A 25,319-nucleotide genomic window follows, 5' to 3' on the forward strand; every position below is an offset into this window, starting at 1 on the left:
ATAATAGCATATCAAGTATAGCAAAATAACTCAAGAAGTCCCCACTCTCAAAGCACAAACCTTTGATTTTTTTTTCCCTCCCTCCTTTATATTAATAAGCTATTTTTAACTCCATCCCCTTTGATGAAGCTTTCCCGCAGCGTTTTCAGAGGCTGGAGGTAGGTGTTTCCTCCTTAAAACACCTGCCTGCAAACACTATTGAACGCCCCTCTGCTAAAGAATTGCCTGTCCCCCTCTGCCCCTGCCCATCCTGCCGGTACCACTGCCGGTACCGCTGCCTATCACCCCCAGCTGCCCATGCCCTGGTGCCGGTGCCTCGTTGAGACGGTGACCTCTAGTGGCACCGGGGAGCCGGGTCTCCCTACTCCATTTCCAGGCACCAACCCCTAAACCCAACATTCGCACCTGAAAATTAAGGGAAAAAAAGAAAAAAAAAAAGTTTAAGCAAGAGGGACTCTGGGGCTTGACTTTTTGCATCCGGATACCCACGATCCTGTTACCTGCCATTTGTGGCAGGTGCCACGTATTTTTCTCCCCATATATTTCCTATATATTTCTCCCCATCTTTCCTATTAAACAATCTAATTCTTTTGCTAAGTGGTAATTATTGCAGTACTTTTAATTACTGTTAGTGTGTAATCCCAAGACAGCATCTCTCGTGGGTATGGAAAGGTAAGCCTTTTTCCAAGGGATAGTGGGAAGTGGCAGATTTCACCTCCAGGTATCCTAAAAATAGCATCTGAAGATTAAAATCAGTTTTTGCTGTCTCTCCCTTTTCCTAATTTCTTCCTGTAAATTAACATTCCTTTGGCATCCCTAACTATAGAGAATACATGGGTTGAAGTCCAGCACCCCTGTCCCCCTCTGTGCCTCCTCCCTGCTGAGGATGGGCTAAGAAAGAGGAGGAAATCATCTCCCCTTCTGCACTTCTACCCTCTTCCTTCCATCACCCTGTTGGCCCTCTAACACAAAACCAGACCCCAGGCAAAGCTGAGTCCCTTAGCTAACACTGGCTGATGTTCTTGGCCTCCTCAGCCCATCTCCTTTCTGAGCATCTTGGTGTGTGGACCCAGCCCCCGTGTGCAGCAGCCCCATGTGCTCCTGTTCCTTCCCCACAGGGCAAAGATGCCTTCTGATGCCCAGGCCAGCTCCCCATCACCTCTGCTGATCATCAGCCCGTGGTCTCAGGGCTGCTGCTGCTGCATGGAGAAGTGCTTGAGATCACCAAGCTCCATCTGCACCCAGCAAGGACCTGACAACTTGTCTCAAACCCACAGGTAATGTGGGATGGTTTGGGTTTTTTTACTCCTTACAAAAATTGGTCTTCTTTCCTTAAGTGTTCTGCTTTTGGTTGTGTTTTGGTTTGGGTTTGTTTTTTTTTTTCTATTAACTCCCCATCCCTGCTTGCCTACACAGGGCAAGTTCTGTTGTAGGTCTCATACAAATCTTTGCAATTGGTGTGCAGCAGCAGATCATCTGGAGGTGACAGCAACCACTTCCTCATCCTTCCACCACCCCTGTGAATCTGCTCCAGGACCTGTTGACACCCTGCAACACCCTTCTCAGCTCAAGCCTAGAGAAACACAGAAGAAACACTTCTCTCCTGCTGCACAGGGCACACGTGAGTGTGACAGCAAAGGGACTTTTTGCCCCGTAGACACTGGAGCACCCTACAATGGGACTGTGAGAGTCTGACCTCACTGATTTGCAGTTGTCTCAAGGGAGCAATTTTAAAGTGCCCTGGCTGGGGAGGAGGACCTGGCTGGTCAGAGCTGATCAGGGGTGACACCTCGGGAAGAGATAAGAACTGCTGGGTGGAGACTGCTCCCCTTTTCTGAGGGCCTGCAATTCTGGGACGTCCCTCCAGGCACGACTGAGCCACCTTGATTGTACCTGCAAAGTACCTATCTGAGGGGGCTGGAAGAGAGGAGGAATGGCACCTGGAAGAAGATAAGAATTGATGACTGGGTGGGGGACTGCACCTTTCTGCTCCCCTCCAGGCAGCCTGTCTTCCAACAAACCTGGCTGACTGACAGCTGCCCCTTTGGAACAAAAGGAACTCAGGGGTATATATGGCTGTCCATGCTGGGGCTGTTTGGTCGTCTCTTGACCCACCGCCATCTCACATCGGGCCCTGTCCAGGATCAGCACCATCTTGAAGAAACTCGCTGGGCAGCTGGGCCCCTGCTGGTGACTCTGACTCTCTCTCTCTCTCTCTCTCTCTCTCTCTCTCATTCTTTCTTCCTACTTTCTTACCACTTTTCTCTCTTATATCTTCTTTTCCTCTCTCCCTCTTTTGCCTGGCTCTATCATTTTTCCTGTGTCAATTGTCAAATAAAATCTGCTTGCACCTGACCCTTCTACGGTTGGACTTTGTTTCACGGATCCAAAACAAAAATAAATTTTAATGTTACCTCAGACCGTAACAGGGGCCAATGTCATTGTGGCTTTGGAGGATCCCTTCCCACTCTTCCTGAGAGCCCTAGAGATGTTAAGATGCCACACACAGTGTCAGTGTCCTGCTCAGGGCTGAGCACCCAGACCCTGCAGACACCCTGCACGCTCAGGAAGGCAGAGAAAACTCAGTGCTGCTGGTGAGGGGTGGGTTTGCCCCTTGACATGCTCTCTTCTTCCCAGGGGGTCTGTCCCACCCTGCTGTGGCATTGCTCTGTGACACCCTGCTTCTTGCTGCTGGGAGGCACATTAGCAAGCTGCTCTCTGGAGTAAACAGTCTTTAAGCCAACTTTCAGCTTGGTCTAAGGACGTGCTTTGCCTGCCTCGTGATCTGGGTGGTTCAGGGGATGTCCATTTAACCCCCTCTGCGGACCCAATCTCCACTTGCTCTGTGGGTCTGTCTGCCCAGGGGCACTTCTTCCCACAAAAACCTCATACCTGATGCATGAATTTGATTATAATTAGCATCTGTTCAGTGGACTTTACCAAAGGGCCCCAGTGCGGTACTTTTCTTTTACTTCAGACTGGTTTCTGATGTAAAATTGGGTCATTCAAGTGGTAAATACCTTTTCCCTCTCAAGCCTGACACATTTTGCAAGACCTTCTCTTTTCAGAGAGTCCTGTGTGATGGTGCACAGGCCTTTGGACCCAGACAGCCTTGGTGTGTCCACCCACAAATATGGTCCTGCCTCAGGGAGTAGGATGAAGATGTTCACATCTGTAGAAGAAAACATACTTCTGAGTATAAAACCACCTTCACCCCCATCCTCACCCCAGCCTGCACCCAATTACAAATATTAATGCCATCATCAACATGCATCACACCCAAAAAAAGTATTTTTTAACTGACAGGTGAGTCGTGCAAAACAAATACGGGGAACAACTGCCTGCAAACTAAGAACCATTCAAGCGCTGAAATTAAGAATTATTTTGGTGCAGGAGCCTGACCCAACAGCATGAAGCCAGCAGGGGACTCAGGCTCATCCCTGCCTGCAGGTCTAGCTTCAGGTCTGGCCACAGAGGGTTTGTTGGGTTTCCCCTGTGTGTGAATCTGGGATGTGACACATGGATACAGAAAGGTGACACAAATCAAGGTGGCAGGAGGCACATGGTGGGAAACACCAGGAGGATACTGCTGCAAGCCCTGGGCACCTTCAGGAGGGTGGCAGTGCCAGTTGCCTGTGGATATCCTCCTGGCAGTACTGTCTGGGATGGTGTGACAGTGACAAGACCTTTTGTTCCCTGTTACCAGAATGAGCTGAAGGCAGAGACTGCTTTTTCACAGTGAGAGAGACTCAGTCTGCCAGATGTAGCCAGGATATTAATTTGTGAACCAAGTGTGGGTGGCGAGATGGTGCAAATCCTTATCTACATCTTCTGAGGAATATTGAAGTCTAGTTATTGAAACTACCCCGTCTTCATTTCTAGTAAATACTAATTTTACCCTTCTTAGGAGCTGTCATTTAAACCAGATTAGGACAATGACTCTATTTTCCCAGACTACTTGAATGTATATTTTTAAAAACAATGTAATAAGACCACAGCAAACTGTTCATCTCATATGAAACTCTGTGCTTAGTAATCAATGGTCAAGGCCAAATGAAGTCGTCAGATGAATACAGCTCTGGAGGGATGGGAAATTACTTGCCTCCCTCAAATTTCCCTCAGCTCTTGAAAAAAATAAACAAACAAAACTTCATTTCTTGCCCTTTTAGAAATATTCTTCATTAGTCCCATTTTCTATCAGCCAAGCTTTGGCTCATTCTGGCAATCAGAGTGGTCACATACCACTCAGCCCCCTGTCCCCAAGCAGGGACATCACACATTTGTAGGGATATGATGATTGGAGAAACATTTAATGAGGGAGCTAAATCCCTGCTTGCTTGAGGTTCACCAGTGGCAGCTGATGAGATACCCAGGGGTGCTACGTGTGATGGTGCTGAAGAATGCTGCAGCAGCTGGGTCAAGATGGGGACCCATTCCTGTGTTTGAAAATGATTTCCAAATAATTGAGATTCAGACAGCTTCAAAGTCAGGCTGGTAAAGGAGTGCAAAGAACACAAAGCTTCTCTCTGACTCCACGTTTCGAGATTGCACATTTTAACAGCTCCAAACTGCATGGGCTGCTGCAGACATTTAACTCTGGCAAAGTGCCAAACCAAACCAAACCAAACCAAAAAAAAAAAAATTTTCTCTCAAGCAAAACACTCACTGAGTAACACATTCATGATTTTAACCAGCATCTGTAAGTTTCCAGCATGGCTCACGAGCAACATCCTGCTTTAAGATCTCTGGCTCCATGATGCTAACCCAGACAACTACAATTTGTGAAGTAACTGGCAGCCCCTCATTCCCTGCCCCCTCATTCCCTACCTCTGAGCACCAGCTAAGAAATGTAAAATCACCCCTCCTTGTCTCATGGCAGAGGTACAATCTGTGGAGGTGCCAGGGTGGTGGGCTCTGGATAGTCACAGTAGCAGACAGAAGAGAATTATCCACCTTGTTGGAAGCATTAGTGCTTCTTGCTTGTGCAAAACCTTCCGAGCAAGAGAGGGCTTGGAGCAAACCATGGTCAGAGCTTTCACTTTGGGATGTTAAAAGACTGATTTTCCTTCCCCCCTGCTGAAGTGGAGCAGGGGGGTCTGCTGGCCTGGCTAAGCTGTGGCCCGTGGCCTTTTGAGGTGGCCAAATGTGATGCTGAGCAGCCTCTATTTTTTATGTGTACAGAGGGGTTTTGTTGTTTCTTGAGAGGTCTTCCCTTAGATTTACATCCAATTATGCTGGGGTTTTTTTGTTTTTTTTTTAAACAAACCAACCAAAAAAAAAAAACAAAACTCAGCAAGCTTTGTTTGTGGGTCCATTTTCTGTATCTACCATCTGCACAGAAAACTCTTCCTAAAATGAAAAAGAAAAGCTTGTACCTTTTTTTTTTCTTATTTCTTATGAACTAAGAAGTCTCTCAGAAGTCTCTCTGCTTGCAATTATGCTGTCAGACCAAACTCTTCATGATCACAAATCATCCAGAGCATTAAGCATCAAACATAGCTACATTAGAGCCCAGAGACTCAAGTGTTTTCACTATGTATTAGCAGCTAAAATGGTGCAGTCTCCATGAATACATTAGAAGTGAGTGAAACCCCAGGAAACAGAATTTCCATTAGGAAGAAATAATTTGACAACTATATTCCTGGGCCTGGAAAGGAGGAGAGCAACCACAGCTTGGACTCAGGAGACAAGAGTGGAGAAGCAAAAGCATTTAATAAATTCATTTAAACAATATTTAGCCAACAAATCCTGAAAAACATGGACATTTTAGATGATTTGGTTTAAGACAGATATGTCTGATCTTACTTTTAAGCCCTAACAGATAAAACTTGCAGGCTGCAAAATAAATCCTTCAATAAAATCCAAACATTTAAAACACCACCAAAATTTAATCTGATTAAACTTTTGGGAAGGTTGGGTCATTCTGGTTTAAGCAGCACATTTTCTTATGCAGCCATACAGAGCTGCAACCCAGCCCTTACTGGCAGAAGAGGCAGAAGTCATGGAGGTGGTTGGGTGAAGCAAACATCATGGCCTGCTGCAAGGGACTCCAGGGAAAAAAGCTCCATTGGGAAAAGAGCTTCAGAGAAACACAGAGGCAGGCCCTACACAGGACCTGCATGGGGGTACGGTACCATTTTGGTGGAGGAGAATGTCTAGACCCTCACCAGGATTGCACCATGTGAATGAATGGTGTGATTTCTAGATTGTGGTGGTCTAAAAACTAAAAAATTCCTTCCTAGTGACTAACCTAAATCTACCTTCTTCCAATGTAAAGCCATTACCCCTTACTCTATCACTACACACCCCTATAAAAGTCCCTCCCCACCTTTTCTGGAGGCCTCTTCAGATACTTAAAGGTGCTCTGAGATTTCCTTTGAGCCTTCTCTTCTCCAGGCTGAAAAACCCCAACTCACTCAGTCTGTCTTCACAGGAGATGTGCTCCAGCCCTCTGATCATCTTCATGGCCCTCCTCTGGACTTTCTCCAACAGCTCCATGTCTCTCCTATGTTGGGGGCTCCAGAACTGGACGCAGCACTCCAGGTGAGGTCTCACAAGAGCAGAGTAGAGGGGGAGAATCACCTCCCTTGGCCTACTGCCCACACTTCATTTGATGCAGCACAGGATTTGTTTGCCTGTCTGGGTTGTGAGCACACATTGCTGGCTCATGTTGAGCTTCTCATCAACCAACACCCCCAGGTTCTTCTCCTCAGGTCTGTTCTCAGTCCATTCTCTGCCCAGCCTGTGCTTGGGTTTGTGCTGACCCATGTGTAGGATCTTGGACTTGGCCTTGTTGAACTTCATGCAGTTTTCACAGTCCCATTTCTCAAGCTTGTCAAGGTCCCTCTGGTTGGCATCCCTTCTCTCCAGAGTGTTGACTGCATCACACAGCTTGGTGCCATCAGGAGCAGCACCAGACCATGGTCCTTCTTGTCTCTCCAGAGAGATGATGAGTGTCACAGCAGTGCACAGAGCTCTGTGCCATGGTGGTGCCTGGCACTGCCAAGCATCCCAGCTCTCAGGTGCCTCAGATTCCTTCCCCTGCCTCACTTCCTAAGCAGCACAAAACCAAAATCAAAACCAAAAACCCATCTTCAAGTTGCACTCCTAGCCTTATAAATTAGGAGATGCCAACATTAGAGACCCAACCCAGGTCCCATGTGCACAGCAGCAGGTGTTGCCATGGCCCTTGGCTGAGTGGTTGCCAACAGGTTCCTCCTCAGAGTGATGCTCTGCAGGTGAATCACTGCAGTGGTGGGAACTGATGGCTGCCCCTGCACTGCCCACACCACCTTGAGGCAGTGACAGTAGAGAAAACTCACTCTGACCACCCTGGGTCAGGGAGGCTTAAATTAAGGAAGGTTTTCATGAAGGCAGGTTTTTATTTCATAGCCAGCTTCTCCCCAAACTCTCCCCACGGGACTCTGCAGGACGTGGGGCTGGGAAGGTAGAAGCACACAGAGCTGCTGAGCACTCAGGGATGGTGCTGCAGCTCATTAGAGCCATGCTTTGAACAAACAACAAGGAACCACTCTGAAAAAAACCTCAGGTGCCAAGGTCTGGGCCTCTTGGTGGACACCAAGTTGAACACAAGCCAGTAACATGCCCTTGTGGCCAAGAGGCCTAATGGTATCCTGGCACTGCATTAGGATGTGTGTTGCCAGCAGGTCTGAGGGAGGTGGTCCTACTCTTCTGCTCAGCACTGGTGAGGACACACCTGGACTGCTGGGTCCAGTTCTGGGCCCTCCAGTACAACAGACATGGACATACTGGAAAGTCCAGTGAAGAGCCACAAAGATGATGAACTGAAGCATTCCCCCTATAAAGAAATGTTGAGAGAGCTGGGACAGGTCAGCCTGGAGAAGAGAAGGGGGGTCTCATCAGGGGGTCTCATCAATGTATACAAATACATGAGGGGAGGGTGCAGAACCAGGTGCTGCTCAGTGGTGCCCAGTGACAGGACCAGAGGTAATGGGCACAAACTGAAACACAGGAGGGTCCCTCCAAACATCAGGAAATATTTTTTCACTGTGAGGGTGACCAAATACTGGCACAGGTTGCCCAGAGAAGTTGTGGGCAGAGAGTATCTCCATCCTTAGATGGTCCTGGGCATGGTCCTGAGCAACTGGCTCTAGATGGCCCTGCCTGAGCAAGGCAATGGACCAGCTGACCTCCAGAGACCCCTTCCAACCTCAAACATCCTGTGTATCTGGGAGGCAGTGGTGCAGTCTGCTGAGGGCCCCACAGAAATGCTCATGAGGATGCTGATTTTTCTATTTGGCATAGGACTTATTGTCATACATTAAGCATGGCCCAAACCTGGTCATAACATGGCCTAAGCACTGAATGGGATGAATAAGTAGAAATTTTAAAAAAACCAAAACAAAAGACTTAACAAGTCACAAGAAGATAAGGTGAGCTGTCAAAAGAAATTGGTGTATGGATTCAAGATCCAGATTGATTTAATATGTATTTTTTGTACTTTCTCCATCATACTCATGTTTGCACTTTGCCATCATCTTTTACAGCAGTCACTTTGGTTTGTGTTGTAGCTGCATGTTACAAATCGGTGTGCACGTACAGGGTATGGGGCCCTGGCATAAGAAAAAAAAAGACAAAAAGAGGACCTCAGTTCTCCAAACTAGCCTTATGATTGTGGTTTTTTTAAATAAGTGTTGAAACGTTGTTTTTAACCACAGAAATCAGATAACAAAAAAAAAAAAAACAACCCACCTTATTCCTGCAAAATCGCAATGGAGCTTCTAAGTCACAGCACATCGTGGAAACAAGTGCCTTTGATGCTTGCTGGAGGAAGTTATTTCATAACGTGAATTTCATTGATATTTCTCCTGCCAAGGAGACTAAGACTTGCCCCTGTTTGCACACCTGCCCCCTACCTGCATCCAGGCTCCATGAAACTAGCAGCACATGGAAACAAGTTGCTTGGACCACACACAAGGCCATGTGCGTGCCCACATTTTGGGACTGAAGGTGAGGGCACATGGAAGGAAACAGCTCCTGGTGTGACCATGTTGCACGGGGACACTGGAGTGAGCTGTGCCCCTCTTCTGACTGTGTTACAACTTGGTGCTGCAACATCAATTCCTGAGCTGGTGCTGCACAAGCAAAACAACTCAGGTAATGTCATGCAGAAGTAGATTTCAATTGCTTCATTATTCATTGATTCCCACTTAGATTTAGAGTCAGAGTAGGTTTCAAGCATACCAGAACCCCAGTAGCTATTTCTTGATATTTTTGTCACAAATTGGCAGCAATTTCAGTAAAGAATTTCCTCCCTTCACAATTTCCATCACCTTAAGTTAAAGTTTCTCAGTGTTGTCCTCCCCATGTAGCTGCTGTTATTGAATTGACAGGTGGGTGTTAAAATCAGACATTCTCCTAATTTCTGCTTTGCCACAAGATGACTACAGGTGGCTTGAGACCCAGGGGCTGAGCTGTGGAAATTCCCAACCTCTTGCATTGAAACCGAAAGCACCTGGATTTAAGATCTCTGTGTCTAAACCCAAAGCTTCCTGAAAATGTTTTGCACTAGAAGAAGACAGAAAAAGTAACTGAAGTTGAAGGGGAAAAGTAAGAAGGAGAGGTGATGATACAATGGAAAGAAGAGGTGCAGTCTTCCTGCTGTCTCTCCTTGCAGGGGTTGTTACCTCAGCTGTGATGCTGACCCTGCCTTCAGAAACTCCAGCACCAAATCATCTCTCAGCTCTGGGAAACTCCATCACATGTAAACAACAGCCTCAGAACCCCTGAGTGTGGCTTTGCACCTAGGGCAATGCCCTAGAGCCCTCACAGTGGATGGCTCTTCACAAGCTTTCCTTACTCATACAGGCAGGGCAGAGTGGCTGAGAGCAGCCAGGCAGAAAGGGACCTGGGAGTCTGGATTGACAGGAAGCTGAACATGAGCCAGCAGTGTGCCCAGGTGGCCAAGAAGGCCAATGGCATCCTGGCCTGGATCAGGAACAGCGTGGCCAGCAGGTCCAGGGAAGGGATTCTGCCCCTGTACTCAGTGCTGGTGAGGCCACAGCTTGAGTCCTGTGTCCAATTCTGGGCCCCTCAGTTCAGGAAGGAGATTGAGGTGCTGGAGCGGGTCCAGAGAAGAGTAAGGAGGCTGTGAAGGGATCCAGCAGAAGTCCGGTGAGGAAGGGCTGAGGGAGCTGGGGCTGTTCAGCCTGGAGAAGAGGCGGCTCAGGGGAGACCTCATCACTCTCTACAACTCCCTGAAAGGAGGTGGTAGCCAGGGGGGGGTTGGTCTCTTCTCCCAGGCAACTCTCAGCAAGACAAGAGGACACGGTCTCAAGTTGTGCCAGGGGAGGTTTAGGTTGGACATTAGAAAGAATTTCTTTACAGAGAGGGTGATCAGGCATTGGAATGGGCTGCCTGAGGAGGTGGTAGATTCTCCGTCCCTGGAGGTTTTTAAGAAGAGAGTGGATGTGGCACTCAGTGCCATGGTCTTGTAACCACAGCAGTAGTGGATCAAGGATTGGATCTGATGATCTCAGAGGCCCTTTCCAACCCAGCTGATTCTATGATTCTGTGATTCTGTGACACCCACTGCTGCTCCAGACTGGTGGTCTGAAGGACCTGGCCCTGCAAGAGCTGTGGGCTGACTCTTCTGCTGGGCTGGGATGAAAGGTCCAAGGAAAGGCCTTCAAGTGGGAGAGGGGGCTGCAAGGAATCTTCACAGGAGGGCAATGTCCTCTGTGAAGACAGTGAGAGTCACAGTGATCTGAATGTGCACATCTACCCTGAAATACCCAAGAGCTGGCTCTGGGAAGGGTGGCACAGACCCCCAGGCACTCAGTGTCTGGCAGTCACCCAGCAGGGATTCATTGAGTTCAACATTCATGACACCTGCGTGAGGGAACAGACCTTCCACACTCAGCATTTCCTCAGGACCCTCTCCAGGAGGTGTCCCCTGTGCCCTGGCCAGGTCACCAGCAGCAGGAACACACTGGGGCAGCAGCTCTTGCTTACCCTGAGGTGGATACTCAGGCTCCAGGACCCTTTGCTTGCTCTCTGTTGGCCCAAGAAAATGTGACTTTGTGCAAACACAGACACAGCAGAACACCTGGGCCTAGCTTTGATGTTGAACTTCGTACCTCAAATCCCACAGAGTGTTTCATCCAGCCACTGGGCTCACTGAAGGCAAACGACTCCTAAATTCCATGGTTGCAAACTAGGGTGAGCAGAGCTTCTCCATGCTTCCTGGTCGGCGGGGTCCCTTTTCAGCTAACTCAGCCATGCAGAGGCAAGGATTAGGGTCCCACTAGACAGGACAGGGGTGCCCCCAGCTCTGCACCCTTATCTGAAAGGGCCTGTTTCCTGGAGTGCAGCGTGGTGCAGCACTTCTGGGCTTGGTGGGGCCACCGGGGCTTTGCACATGGGTGGAGCTGGGCTGCACTCCTGTAGCACAGCACCTGCTGCATACAGGGCAGGAGCATGTTTTGCACAAAAGAAGAACCCACTTCCTTTCTTCTGCGCTGCACAAACCAAAATAAAATCATGCAGCGAGCATTGTCCTCCCTCCTCCTTATCCCCATATCCCTGGATGTGATTGTCACCTGGACATTCGGGCTCCTCCACTTATTTTTGAGGCTGGTGATGCCTCGGGACATCTCTCTCCTCTGGCTCCCTGGAGCCCTCTCTCCACCTGACCCCTGGGAAGGACCTCACCCTCCTCTCAGGGGCTGAGCCCCCCCAGACCCTGCTTTATCCAGGCACCCCTTTGGCACAGCGATGTCCTCCCACTCCCATGGGCTCCCATGGGAAGGCTGCCCTGCTGGGTTATCCACATGTAATTCCCCCTCTGGGATCTGAAGCTCCATTTCTAGTGCCAGCAAGGGACGTTGGGGATTGTACAGGAGGGAGGTGTGTCCCAGAAAGGAAAAAGAAAGAAAGTCCCAGGAGGGAATCTGTCTGTCTGTCATCTCCAGGCTCTGGTGATGGGGACCACCCCAGGCACCGCAGGCACCAGGCTGGAAGGTGATGGCATCTTGCCCAGATTTATTTCCCTGGCAGTGCTGATCTGCAGAGATAAAATGTTCAGGTGAGGGAGTGTAACAAGGGTGGACAGGAGCCTTTCATGGGCAAGGAGTCAGCTTTTCCAACATCAGTGCTATGAGTGACTCTGGCTTCAGGATGGTGGGCATTAGCTTCAGCTGATGCTGTATTTGATGCAGAGTATTAGGCAGACAAAAGGATTGTCCCAGGGTTGCTCCCTGGTGTGATTTCTGTTGAGAAAACACTTCTTTAATGTTACATCCATCGGGCATTTTCTTCATCCTCATCACCATGAAAGAGTTCAAGAACATTTGATCCCTATGCCAGTTTGATTAGCTTTACTATTGACAGATGTGTATGTAAAAAAGTCCCATCTTACTCATGAATATTTTTTATTTACTCAGCAGTCATTGCCTCATTAGCAGACCTTCCCTTTCTTGCAATATAAATCCCCGAGCAAGAAAACACCCATTAACTGATGGGTATTAGAAAATTTTTGCTATTACTCTTGCTAGGCACCTTCAACTTATAATTCATGGCAGTATCACTCACTATGTAATTTCTAAACAAATGACTCACTCTATGTGAATACACAGATTAGTACTGTGTTTAATGCCACTATGCTGTAAAACACTACAAATATTGTGCACTTAAGGAATTTGTTGAGCTTTTCTAGCTTGGAGGGAAGTTTAAATTTAGCTTAACTGTAATCTTAACCCTGACGTTTCTTGGACTAAGTATTTTTCAGTAGTACCCTGAATGTCCCATGATGGGAATTTCCTAGTTCTTTAGGAGGGAAAAGAAAACCCCAAAACAAAACCAAGTAAGATCACCACCACCAAAAATCCCCTAGAACCACCGAAGAGAGCATAAAATCCTCTTGGGATTTGAAAGATCCAGCAGTCTCCACTAAATATGCACTGTGGGGAAGGCCATCCTGCTTCCCACTGGGCAGGCTGCACTTCTGCAAACATTTTGGGAAGTGCTGGGGAGGAAAGCCCTCTTTCCTCACTGCAAGATGTGCTGCTTGCACTCAGCCCATCCCCAGCAGCACCACTGCCAGGGCTGCCTTGCTGGTTTGTGGTGGCTTCCCAGCCATGCTTGTGGCCTCACCAGCCACCCACGTGTGGGGCTGTGGGAGAAATCAGAGCCCTCCATTGCCCAGCACCCTGCAGGGACACAGCCTGCCCCGAGAGCTCCAGCAGGGACATGGGGCTTTGCCTTACATCTGTCACACAATGTATCATCCTAACAAGGAAAGGACTTTTTTCACCAAGGGCAAATTTTCTCATTCCACTCAGGAATTGGTTGTGCCTGGTAGTTTCTCCGTGTGTGTGCACTAAGAGCAAATCTGGGCTTCTCCCACAGCCTGGGCACAGCAAGCCATGCACAGGGTGGCTTGAAACAGCCACAGGCACAATAAGGTACATGGGAGATTCTTACTGACTTTATCAGCAGAGGTGCCGTGGTCTGACTGTGCTGTGACCATACATAGATGCTGTAGGGTGAACCCTCTGGACTGCATGTGAGCCAGAGCTGAGGCTGTCTTTGCTGTTCAGTTGCATTTTGCATCCTAGTAGAAATTTTCAGAGTAAAACCCAAAGTCAGCTCAGATGTCAGGAGCAATTGCCTCCTCGCAGGTACAGTCATTTTTCCTCTCCAGCACAGCCACTACTTATAAACCCTGCTGCAGTAAAATGCCTCTCACACACCGAAAAAAAAAAAGAAAAAAAAAAAAAAAAAAAAAAATGCACGTTTTTACTAACCCTAAGAAAAGAAAAAGGGGAGGAAAAAAAAAACCGAAAAAAAACGAAAATAAAAAGAAAAAAGAAAAAGAAAAAAAAAACCAAAAAGGAAAGAAAGGAGTAAAAAAAAACCCAAGCAAACAACCAAACACCAAAAAACCCCCGGACCTCACGGTACTTTTATAATGTGAGCAAATCCCAAGAGCCTCTCACACGGCCGGGGAGCCCAAGACCAAAGAGCAGCCCGGGAGGCTCCGTGCCCGTCACCCTCCCACCTCACCCCCCCAACCCACCAACCCGCCCCCAGCCTCGGGCGGGAAGAGAAGGAAGAAGAGGAGGAGGCGGCGGCACCGTCTGCCCCAGGTTGGAGCCCCTGAATTTCTCTTCCTTGCGCGTTATTGTGAGCAGCTCAGCCCTTCGGGGGTCTCCGCCGTCGGGGGTGTGGGGCAGCATCGTGCCCGTCCCGCCCCGTCCTGCGGAGCGGAGCCTAGAGGCGGCACGGGGGGCGGCAGTGTGGGGTGAGCGGCGGCCGGGACGGGCTGGGACGGGACGGGTGGGATGGGGCGTCCCGGGAGCTGCTGCACCCCGCGGAGGGGAAGGGGGAGAAGGGAGTGTCCCGCTAGCCCCGGACCAAAGCGGGGCGAGAGCTTGGAGGGCGTGTGGGAAGCGGGGTTTGGTGCCAGCGTGCTCCCCGGTGTGGGATTTTTGGGGAAGGATGGGATATTTCCTCTCTTTGAATTCCTTCGGTTTTGCTTCTTGGCTGGTCCCAGCCCGAGGGCTGTGATGGTGTTCCTTGTCAACTCTGGCCACAACCCCTCACATCCACAACCCACCTCCCCGAGGCCCCTCCACTTTCTGGGCATTTTCTCAATGAAGTTCCCTGTCCCACCCGTGGAGGTGACTAAATGACTTGGCTGCCACCAGATGAGTTTGGGATCTTTTTTGTGTGATAGGTGATTCCCCCTCACCACCCACCCCCCTCTGAGCTCCCCATCCTTTCTGGTATTGATTGGACTTGCAAAAAAGACCTAAAGAAAATAAGAGGAGCTGGTGAGAAGAAGACAATGAGTCACAGCTTTTGTTGAGAAACTTGACACCGAAATCACAAGAGATGCATTTTTCCAAATGACTCGGGCTGTGTGCAGCCAGGGTGGGGGGGAAGGTTGGCAGGGAGCAGGGGATGGGCCTTTCTCTTCTTGATGAGTACAGCTCCCGTTATCAATAAACTGCAAGTTTCATGTCTGTTCTTATTCCAGGGGAGGGGGGCAAGAGCTCAGGAGGCACCACAGAAATGGCGGCTCTGGAGGCTGTGTTCCCACTCGCCAACCTCACCTCCAGCAACCAGAGCAGCTGCAACGTGCACAACCACTACTTCTCTGCCAAAGTCACCTTCTCCCTCTTCTACACCGCCCTGCTGGTGTTTGGTGCCTGTGGCAACATCCTGGCTCTCTGCATCACCTTCCAGCGCAGGAAGAAGAAACTCAACTCCACTGATCTCTACCTGGTGAACCTGGCTCTCTCTGATGCTCTCTTCACCCTGGCACTGCCAGGCAGGATCGCCTACTATATCCTGGAGTTCAATTGGCCCTTTGGGGACTGGTTCTGCCGAGCCACAGCCTTCATTTTCTACATGAACACCTACGTGGGCATCTACTTCATGACCTGCGTGAGCGTGGATCGCTACGTTGCCGTGGTGCGTGCCAAGCTTCCCGGCAGGATCCGGAGGATGAGCCGTGCCAGGGGTGTCTGTGTCCTCATCTGGTCCTTGGTGTTCCTGCAGACAGCGCCGCTGCTTCTGCGGCCCATGACGCGGAGGATGGGGGACAGGCTGACCTGCATGGAGTATTTCAACTTCGAGGAGGTTCCCAAATTGCCCTACTTGCTCCTGGGGGCCTGCGTGCTCGGCTTCTTCCTGCCCGTGGGCATCATCTTGGTGTGTTACGTTAGGATCAACCTCAAGCTCTGCCAGACAGCCAAGGAAAACCACCTGACGGAGAAGAGCGGGCACCACCGCCGGGCCTTCACCATCATTCTGGTAGTGCTGCTGGCTGTCCTGCTCTGCTTCAGCCCCTACCACCTCAACATCGTCCAGTTTATGGTCAGGAAAATCCTCTACCAGCCATCCTGCCGCGAGCAGCAAGCCTTCAAGATGTCCCTACAAGTCACCGTGGCATTCATGAACCTCAACTGCTGCATTGACCCCATCATTTACTTCTTCGCCTTCCGGGGCTACAAGCGGAGGTTGCTCCGCATCTTCAGGAACAGCGGCTCGATGGCCACCTCCTCCTCTGCCAAGACCCCCTCTGACAGCAACAGCAACAGCCAGCCACACGGATCTGTCTCTGTCTAGTTCTGCAGCCCCTCCCCTTTTGCTCTGTCCTGAAAGCTCATGGACCAACCCAGAGCTGGGTTGCAGAGCAGGACCAGCACCTCTGACAGGCTTCATCATTCCCCTGCCTGCAGCTGGAGGTTCTTTCAGAAGCCAACCTGACCAGCACAGAGCTCTCCCTGGCTTCACACACTTGGCTCTGTGCTCAGCACTCCTGGATCCACCCTCCTGGAGCACAAAGGGGCCTCTTTTCATCCCAACCCCAGACGACGCAGCTTGTGCAAGCACTCCAGTGGGCAAACAGAGCTGAAGGCTTCCCAGCACTGCAACTCCCTGTCCCCCCATGCCTCCCCCACATCCCCTGGGGGGCTGCTGGTAACCACCATGGCTGCCCCTGCCTCTCTGCCCCCTTCCCCTGTGCTGCCTTTGGACCACTGGGGCAGCATCCTCGTGGGGCTTGGGGCAGCCAGCACGGAGCACAGGGACCCAGGGCATTTCAAAAAAAGGCTGGGATGTTACTTCTGTGCAGAAAGCTGCCTGGAGCTCCTTCCCTGCCTTGGCAAATGGCAGCTCTGCTCTGCTCTGCTCTCCTCCTGCCCAGCTTCTTGCACCCTGGCATAGCTTGGGGTGCATGAGAGCTGATGGAAAAGTCCTTCTTCAAGGGAGAGGGACAAAGATGTGGACTTGGAGAGCTTTTGAGAGTTCTCCTGCAGCAGCTCAGGTGACTGCTCCTTCCCAGGAGTGCCTTTCCTCACAGCTGATGGTGCTGTGAGGTTGCCCCGAGACCCACAGCCAGGAACGGGATGCTGAGGGCCAGCTGTAAGACTTCAACCCTCCTTGAGGGTGCTTGACAGAGAAACTTTCCCATCCCTTCTTAACTTGAAGGGAGTCAAGGAAAAGGGAGAAGGGAATGAGGGCTAAGGGTGGCCTTCTGTCACCTTGACTGACCTCTGCTTGAGCCTGGCACCCTGATGTGAGCCTTGGTAAGGGCAGGTTTTGACTATTGCCAGAGGGAGAGGAGGAGCCCTGGGACATCAGGTTCCTGTCAGCCCATGACCTGAGGAGAACATCAGCAGGAGCAAGGACCTCCTCGGCTCTTTTCTGAACTTGCTGGATTATGATTGAAACCACATGTGGAATTTCACAGCTCACAAGGCATCTTTTTGAGACTGGAAGGGACGGAGACATGATGAGTAGAAAAAAAAAACAGCTTTATTTTGGTGAAAGCTGAAGAAGTTTCATGAGCGGACATTTTCTATTATTACAAATAATTCTTCATGGTAAAAACATTTTTTTTCATGGCTAGAAAGGTAACAATAGTGTAACGTGCAGCCCTTTATTGTTTAAATGTGCATGAATGAGCTTTTGGATGGCACTTGCTATCAGACAGGTAACTGTATCATACAGGTAACTGTAGCATCCTGAAGGCTGACTAAGAGGGATGCCTAAAATAATTCAGGTAGAAGAGGGACCCCAGTAGGTCCTTTCAGGTTCTCTGAGCCCTCCTCAAAGCAGGTCTAACCTGCTGGCCTGAAGAGAGCCCGTGTCCTAAAAAGCTATTAGAACAAGGAAGAGCTGCTACACAATAATATATCAATAGTCTGAACACCCTAAAGGATCTCGAGTAGGCTGGTAGTTGCTGTACAGTTCTAGTGCACTGTTAATTCATCAAAAAGAGCACTGGCTGGGAGAGACTTCACTGCATTACCTCATCCAGCAGCCAGATCACACTCAGGACCATGATGGGAATGATGTCGTGGATGCTGCACCTCACCGTGGCTTCTAGCCAAGACTTAGAAACTTGGGGAAGGAGACTTCTCCTGCCAAGGTGAGGGTTCCCCTGCTGTAGCACCCTCTGGCTGCAAACATTTTTCCCACTGTCCTACCTGAACTTCCCCATCAGCAGAAGGTGGTTGTCACCCCCTAACATCACCTTCTCGTGCTAAGAAGAGTGTGACTGTGTCACCTTCCTAACTCACATTCCCATGTGACTCTGGGGTGAGCTCCCAGGAGAACAGTGGCCCATGGCTATTGGTCTCAGTGAGCCCCCACATGGCCACCAGAGCACAGCAGTCACCAACCCTCCTTCTCAAGACCAAGGTGTAGAGATGCTTTGACAGACTGGAGCCTATGGCAGAGGCAAAGTCAAATCTCTGGTGAAGTCTTCTCAGGAAAAGGTGGAGCATGAATGTAACCTCATGTGTTCTTTACTGGGCTCTATTTTTCTCTGAAGTATTTTACTAATAAAGGTATTCCCACCTTGTGACCAGAAAGAGCCTTCAGAGAAGGAATCAGGTGAGTAGTTAGCATGCAGGAGGGATCCAGGCTCCCTCCCCTGCTCTAACACCAGCTCTGGGCCCTTCAGTTTTTGGAAATACCCACCTGGAGACTGCAGTCAATTAGCTGGACCAGAGGGCACACCCAAGGGATGGAGAGGGAACGGGACCTGGGCAGGTCAGAAGAAGCCTGGGCAAAGGAGCCATTGGAGCTCCCCCCGCTGCTGCCCTGGGTGGGAGCACCCCCGCGTCGGAGGCGAAGCAACACCAGTTCCCGACGAAAGAGGGAGCTGAAACTCTTACTCAGGGTTAAAAACACACCCACGAATATAAAAAGAAAAAATGAATAAAATAACAAATGTGGCCGGTGCTCCCCCCACGCGTCTACTGTGGCTCAGGAACCTGGAGTATTTGATAAGGAGGATGGTTGTGAAGTTTATGGCAGCACAGGCCAGCATACAGGGATCCGGGATGGTTTTCCATGCAGAGTGTTGTTACTGCCCCCTGTGCCGGTGTTTCTGGCTGCACCCCAGGCTGCAGCCTGTTGCTGTTCTGTCTTCTGAGGAGGGAAAGTCGCATTTTTATCTAAGGGCAGTGAATACACCGGTCACACGCTACTGCCAGGCTGGTGTATAGTCCTACAGGTCATATATGTACGTGGTGCAAACTCATCCTGTGACCTATGTAGCTCAAAACCCCTCTGTGAGCCAAAATGCCCAGAACACAGCACGTTTCAGATTTCTCCTCAGCTTCTGCAAAGGGGTGAATTGAAAGGAATGCAGAAAGCATGTGGCATCTCTGCAGATGACCTGGTTGTCTGACAAGCCCCATCTTGCTGGCAAATAAGCACATGGGGCTCAAAGAGTCCTGCCTTTTCTCCTCACAGCCCTTCCAAACCTCATGCTGCTGGCTACGGTTACGTGTTACCTGATAACAAACCCCCTGGGCTGTACAACACACGACCCAAGGCTTTGCCTCACATGGTTCAGAACTGAACCCACTGCATGTCATGACATCCACCTGTGTAAGCCAGTAAAATAATTGTAATGTAAAAATGCATATATCTACTTCAAATAAAAGCTTCTCGCCACCAAGCAACAAGCCCTGGAGTGGTTGGTTCAGGCCAGGTGATGCAGGGATCTGATGGTTACTCAGAGGTGCCCTTTTGCCTTTCCCCTCCCCACCAGCAAAAGAAACATTGGGAAGTGTTGAGGGACAAGCTTCAGCTCTTAATCCACCTCCTTTAAGCAGGACACTTGTTTCCCCGTGGGCTCTCATGGTGCAGGGGTTTACAAACAACAGGGAAGAGCAGTGGTACCTGTGGGGAGCAGGTATCTCCAAAGTCAGGATGGGGTGCTGGGAGAAGAATGAGGCTGGCAGGAGTGGCTGTGGTGTGAAATCCAGGAACATTTGCTTCCTCAAACACATTGTGGTGGCTCCAGGCTTTGCTTCACTTCTGGGATTGCACTGTTTTCTCTCCTGCTTACGTGTACCATCTCATGCAAGACTGACCAGTTGAATGGAAGGATTCCCCTACCAAACACCCCTGAAAAAAGAGGTGGTTCTCTGTACAAGGTTAGTCACAATATTGTATATTTGCATTTTCCACACAGAATCTACATTAATTCTTTCAAAGCTGATCTAAGTGCAATGTGACATCCCACCCCCCTCCTCTCAGCAGGGCTTTTCTTTCTGCCCTCTGTCTTCTGCTTTTCTCTAAACTCTGTTTTTGCTCAGTTCCACCTCCCTCAAATTGCTCAAGTCTTAAGTGATATTTGTGGTTCCTACTTATCTCTGTTCAAAAGGCCAAGTCCTGTTTTCAGTTCAGCCACGAGCCTGAAATTTTTCATCCACTTTTCAAGTAAATGTATTTCTGCTTTCACCATGCTACTGCTCTGATTTGGAAACAGGCCTCTACAAATACATGTGAGTCCAGTTAACTTCTCGTTTCCTCTTAAAACTCCCTTTTGGAAAAAAATAAAATGACAACCAGTGAACTAACAATCTGTTGAGATTTTCACCAGGCCCACTCATTCATCAGGTTGTCCCATTAACCTGCTCCCATTATCTGTTTCTTGGCTTATATATGGACTGAAATTGGTAGCATCCACCCTCTGAGTTTCAATTCAGAGTGGACTTCCTATGGTCAAAGTACCCCTTTATATAGGGAAACAGGAGGAATGCAATTCTACCAAAAATTAAGCCAAACCCAGTGGGTTTTAAGTTAAGCACACACACATATATATAAATATGCATATATGTATGCATATAAATAAATGCATATAGTGTTTGTGTCTTCATGTGACTCTCCTAATAAAGGAGTACTCATATTTATTAACATAAATTACTTATTACTATGACTACCCAGTTAAAGCTAATCTCATTTACATTTTTGTTGTGGAAAAACACACACAAGAAATTAATGGCACTTATGTATCAGAACTTCTCAGTTCAAACAAATACCATGCATTTACTTATCCCCAAACCAATGCTGTTCCCCTACAACATGAGAGTTGTAGTTCTGAGTGTCTTCAAATTTGTGTGCCTCAAAACCAGCATAACACCCCAAATACACACGTGTGTGAGAGATGGGAGTCTTTGAATACAGACTTTTAATTTTCTTCAACAAACTTTTAGCTCCAGTTCAGTTCATCAAATCAATACATAAATATACTCACTCTCTGTATATATACATATATACACACGCATATATATGTATATACACATATATGTATATATATACACCAACAGGAGAGCAAAACTCATTGCCCTTTGCCCAGTACCTTGCCTCTTCTTCTTTTTCAGACAAAAATAACCAGACCTTTTTTCCACATGTTCACAAAGGCACCAACAAGGGCTGGGCAGCAGAGGTGGGTGCAGGACTCAGCTGTGACAGTCCACGTGCTGACCAAAGTTGCAGGCAACCTTTAACACTCATCTGGGGAGCAGGGGATGGATTTGGTAGGTACCCAGCCCAGTCACTCTGAGGCTTAGTAGAAAAGCAGGGCTTGAGAACCTGGCAGCTTATCAGGTAGATTTCCACCAAGAACCTCCCTCTAGGTGTATTTCAAAGTATCACATAACTATCTGGAAAGCCCCCAATGAATTTCATTCCTAGTCTAGTAGAGAAATTTTAACAGCAGCAGCTGATTTTATTTCAAAATACCAAATCTTGGCTTTACTAAAACCAGAGTGAATTTCTTAGGGGCTTAAAATTCTCTCCATAAAAAAATACTCTGCCTTCTCTCACTGCCTAAAAACCAATGTTGGGTCACACACAAAATAGAAACTGCAATGAGGTTACTCAAAACCATACTGGACGAAAACTGTGTAGGCTGTGAAAAACACACTCCTCTCCTTCTCAGAAATGGTCCATGAAAAAATTTTACTAATGTCTGGTAACTGAGTTAGAGTTTTCCAACATGTGAATCTTTGTTCTGTGGCTCTTGCACACCAACAGCACCCACAACCCCTCCTTTTACCACTACTTTTTTTTTCTTTTTTCTCTTTTTTCCTTTCCTTTCCTTTCCTTTCCTTTCCTTTCCTTTCCTTTCCTTTCCTTTCCTTTCCTTTCCTTTCCTTTCCTTTCCTTTCCTTTCCTTTCCTTTCCTTTCCTTTCCTTTCCTTTCCTTTCCTTTCCTTTCCTTTCCTTTCCTTTCCTTTCCTTTCCTTTCCTTTCCCTTTCCTCTCCTCTCCTCTCCTTTCTCTTTCTTCTTTCTTCTTTCTTCTTTCTTCTTTCTTCTTTCTTCTTTCTTCTTTCTTCTTTCTTCTTTCTTCTTTCTTCTTTCTTCTTTCTTCTTTCTTCTTTCTTCTTTCTTCTTTCTTCTTTCCTAACTGGAAATCACATCCTGGAAGCATTTTTACCACAAACTATTCTCACAGATGCCAAGGGGAGTTTTCAACTGACATCACCAAGACCTGAATTTTACCCTTTATGTTTGATGTTCTGCAGAATGCCCAGCAAAATGGGGTTCTCCAAACAAACGTGACATTTGGATACTCCTTGTATAGACAAAAGTAAGAAAGTATTTAGACCTGGAGAATATCCACTTACATGTCCCAGGTGCCACTTGACATGTTTTAAAATTCCAAGGAATAGATGCTCTTTGTGCTCATCTCTAGAGCAGGGGGATGCCTGAAAGGGTACAGTTCATATTTAATTTACCCTGGGCTGGGTGGACCTTTATTTCCTACAGATAAAATTTGACTTCTTCAGTAACCCACTAGTCTTTATTGCTACTTTTAAGAAAATATTTGTGATGGAAGAATCTGTCTGTTTCAAAATTAAAACCTGTACTGGTTTCAAAGCATTTAACTAGTTTGCATATACAGATTATTGTAGGGCTTTTTTTCTTACATTTGCCCTTTCCTTTGTAAGACATCAGGCTTCAGGAGTTCTTTGGGTACAGAAACGTCCCAAGCCTCCACACACAGAACCACTCAGCTTCACAAAACCAAAAGCTTTCAGTAAAAAAGCAGAACCTGCCTACATAATGTGATCATAGCAGCAAGCCAAGCCCTGAAGGAGGTTGGTGTAAACCCAGGAAAACACACAGTCACTAAAAAACACCCAACCCCTATTCTACCTGTTCTACCCGTTGGAAAACACTAAAAAATACATACAGGACATTGGCTTTGTTAAACACCATGTCGTGCCAAAAGTTGCACAAAACTGATGTAATTTCTGGGTAAGGAGTTGTATGCCTGAATGACTTTTTTCAGCTTCACCAGTCAATTAAAAAAAAAAAAAAAAAAAGAGAGATATTTCCCTAAACCTTGTCCTGTAATTTCCTGTTGTATTTTCCAGGCCAAGTGAGACTATGTAGGAACTGTGCTTTGGAACATACATGTTCACCTGGATATTCAAAACATCCTTCTCTCTCCTGCATCCTCTCACCTCCTCCCCTTTGCACATGCTACTGCCTTTGCTATGCTTCTGATGACCTCGTTCTTACACCTAATGTATGTATGTATTTAAAATGCCTGTGTGTTTACAAATAGACACATACATATACACACACAATGTACAAAAGAAAATACATGCAGAAACATACATTAAATGCTGGAGATACATGAGTAGATTGGCTTCAAGGAGTCCCAGCCTGGAATTCCATATTACTTCAGCTTGGTTTCACAGAGATGTTCCCCTCTCTCAACTCCACCTCCTGAAACTCCTAAGGTGCTAATACTGAGCACTTCCTAGAGTCAAGCCAAGTAAGCTTATTTATCAACCTAAACTTCCAGACCCAAATAGAACATTGTACAACCTTAGCATCAGTGTCCTATGACCTCCTGTGTTAGCCTGAGTCACCTTTAATGTTAATTTTCTAGTCCGTGATCAACAATAAGTTGCTTCAGACAGTGAGGATTCAGCAAATGCAGGGTGATCCACATCTATAACAGTAGAAAACTAGAACTTTTATATAAAGTTATCTTTTCATCATTTTCTTTCAAGAGAGTATGTAGCCAGCTCAAAAAATGAAACCAGCAAATAGGTCACTGAGCATACATCCAAAACAAAAGAAGTCTGTCTGAACCAGACACAGAAGTCATTCTAGTAATTTCAGTTTTGATCTTATTGTATCGCTTGATTCACCTCTATTGCTTCCACTGAGCATCTTTATGTCCTGCACCTGAACAGCAATTTACTCAGTTTGTAAAACTTAAATATACAGTGGTCACTTACCATTGGCTGCAATACGCACACGAATTTTCTCGCATCCTATCTGTGCATTATGTGCTGAATGACAACTTTTATTTTAAAAGGAATTCAAGAAAGAAAATATTACAGGCATTAATAAAACTTTCTGAAGAATGTCACAGTAGTCCCATAAGCCTTTACTGAGTTGAAGTGATTTTCAAACCTCTTATTACTGTAATCAGAAATCATGTAACCGCAAAATCACATGTAAGACAGAAAAATTAGACTGGTAAATGAAAAAATATTATTTTTCTTCATAGGTAAGTCTAGTTGTTGCAGTTGTTGGAGCTTCTTTTCCTAGTCATTAATCCTGATAACATGTCTAACAAGGATTTACAAGAAAAAAACCCACCTACTTTATTTTAAAAATAGATTTCGGTGATATCCAGTAACAAGAAGAAACTAAAGTTACTATGAAAAGGAAAACCAGACTAGACACAAGTGATCTGAAGGCTTGGGAACAGCTCATGTCATTCATTAACATCACTTTGAATCACCAGTCATGAGAAGCCCAGTTCCTCCTTCCTGATGCTCTTGGGGGAACGATCCCTGTCAGTCTGTCCAGCAGGTGGCCTTGATCCTCTTTCGGACGTGTACAAACCCATCACGAGAAGTTCCTTCACACAGAAAACCATCAGTGCTGCAGTAGAAAATTAGTGGCTACATTTAAGTCATTATTTGAAGCCCTCAGAGCTTCTAGAGCATCTCCTCTGGAAAATCCCATTTCCATAAGTCGTGCAACCTGGAAAAGAAATAACACCTCTTGAAAACCCGAGGCTTATTCACACTGCGTGCACATGTTAGCAGGGTTGGAGATCACTTTTCCACTGCTCTGGCTGTTCAAAAGCTTTCCCTCCCAGAGAGTAAGCAAGTGTGGCTATGCATTGCCACACAAACATATCTGGAACAGCATGCTGGAAAACCCTGCCAAAGAGATGACTGCATTATGGTACTTCATTCAAAATCAACTGAAAAAAACACACCTCTATTTCCCTAGATGGTCCAGTTTTGAAAGAAGAGTAAAACAAAGTATGGCACCACCACACATAAACTGCTCTGACCCTGGGGCTTGCTGCTATTGAGAAGAATAGGACCTCAAAGACTGAGCAAAATGGCATTTTATAGCAGATGCAAAAATCTGTCCAGACATTCTTAGCTCTGCTTTCCTTGAAAAGACCTTCTTATCAAGGAGGCATTAAAAAATCAAAATCGTTCACCAAAACATGAAGGTTAAGCCTTAAGACAGA

At 47.5% G+C, this 25,319-nt stretch overlaps 2 protein-coding genes across 2 annotated transcripts in view; one reads left to right on the top strand and one right to left on the bottom strand.

The window, feature by feature from the left end:
- The first annotated feature begins 14,068 nt into the window (after positions 1 to 14,068).
- Positions 14,069 to 16,116, top strand: LOC103527456 (G-protein coupled receptor 183). Its single transcript, XM_030467368.1, has 2 exons — positions 14,069 to 14,129; positions 15,023 to 16,116. The coding sequence occupies exon 2, from the start codon at positions 15,058 to 15,060 to the stop codon at positions 16,114 to 16,116; it is 1,059 nt and encodes a 352-aa protein (XP_030323228.1). The 5' UTR covers positions 14,069 to 14,129; positions 15,023 to 15,057.
- Positions 16,117 to 22,202: 6,086 nt separating this feature from the next.
- Positions 22,203 to 25,319, bottom strand: part of UBAC2 (UBA domain containing 2) — a 90,717-nt gene continuing 87,600 nt past the window's right edge. The window contains exon 9 of the mRNA XM_030458160.1: positions 22,203 to 24,814. Within this exon, the coding sequence (XP_030314020.1) occupies positions 24,707 to 24,814 (108 nt within the window). The 3' untranslated portion in view covers positions 22,203 to 24,706. The remainder of the gene's footprint in view (positions 24,815 to 25,319) is intronic.

This window comes from Calypte anna, chromosome 1 (assembly GCF_003957555.1).
Source record: "Calypte anna isolate BGI_N300 chromosome 1, bCalAnn1_v1.p, whole genome shotgun sequence".
Classification (NCBI taxonomy): domain Eukaryota; kingdom Metazoa; phylum Chordata; class Aves; order Apodiformes; family Trochilidae; genus Calypte; species Calypte anna.

What these genes read in the sequence shown, in the direction of transcription:
- LOC103527456 (XM_030467368.1), top strand. Translation starts at nt 15,058, where the DNA reads ATGGCGGCTCTGGAGGCTGTGTTCCCACTCGCCAACCTCACCTCCAGC.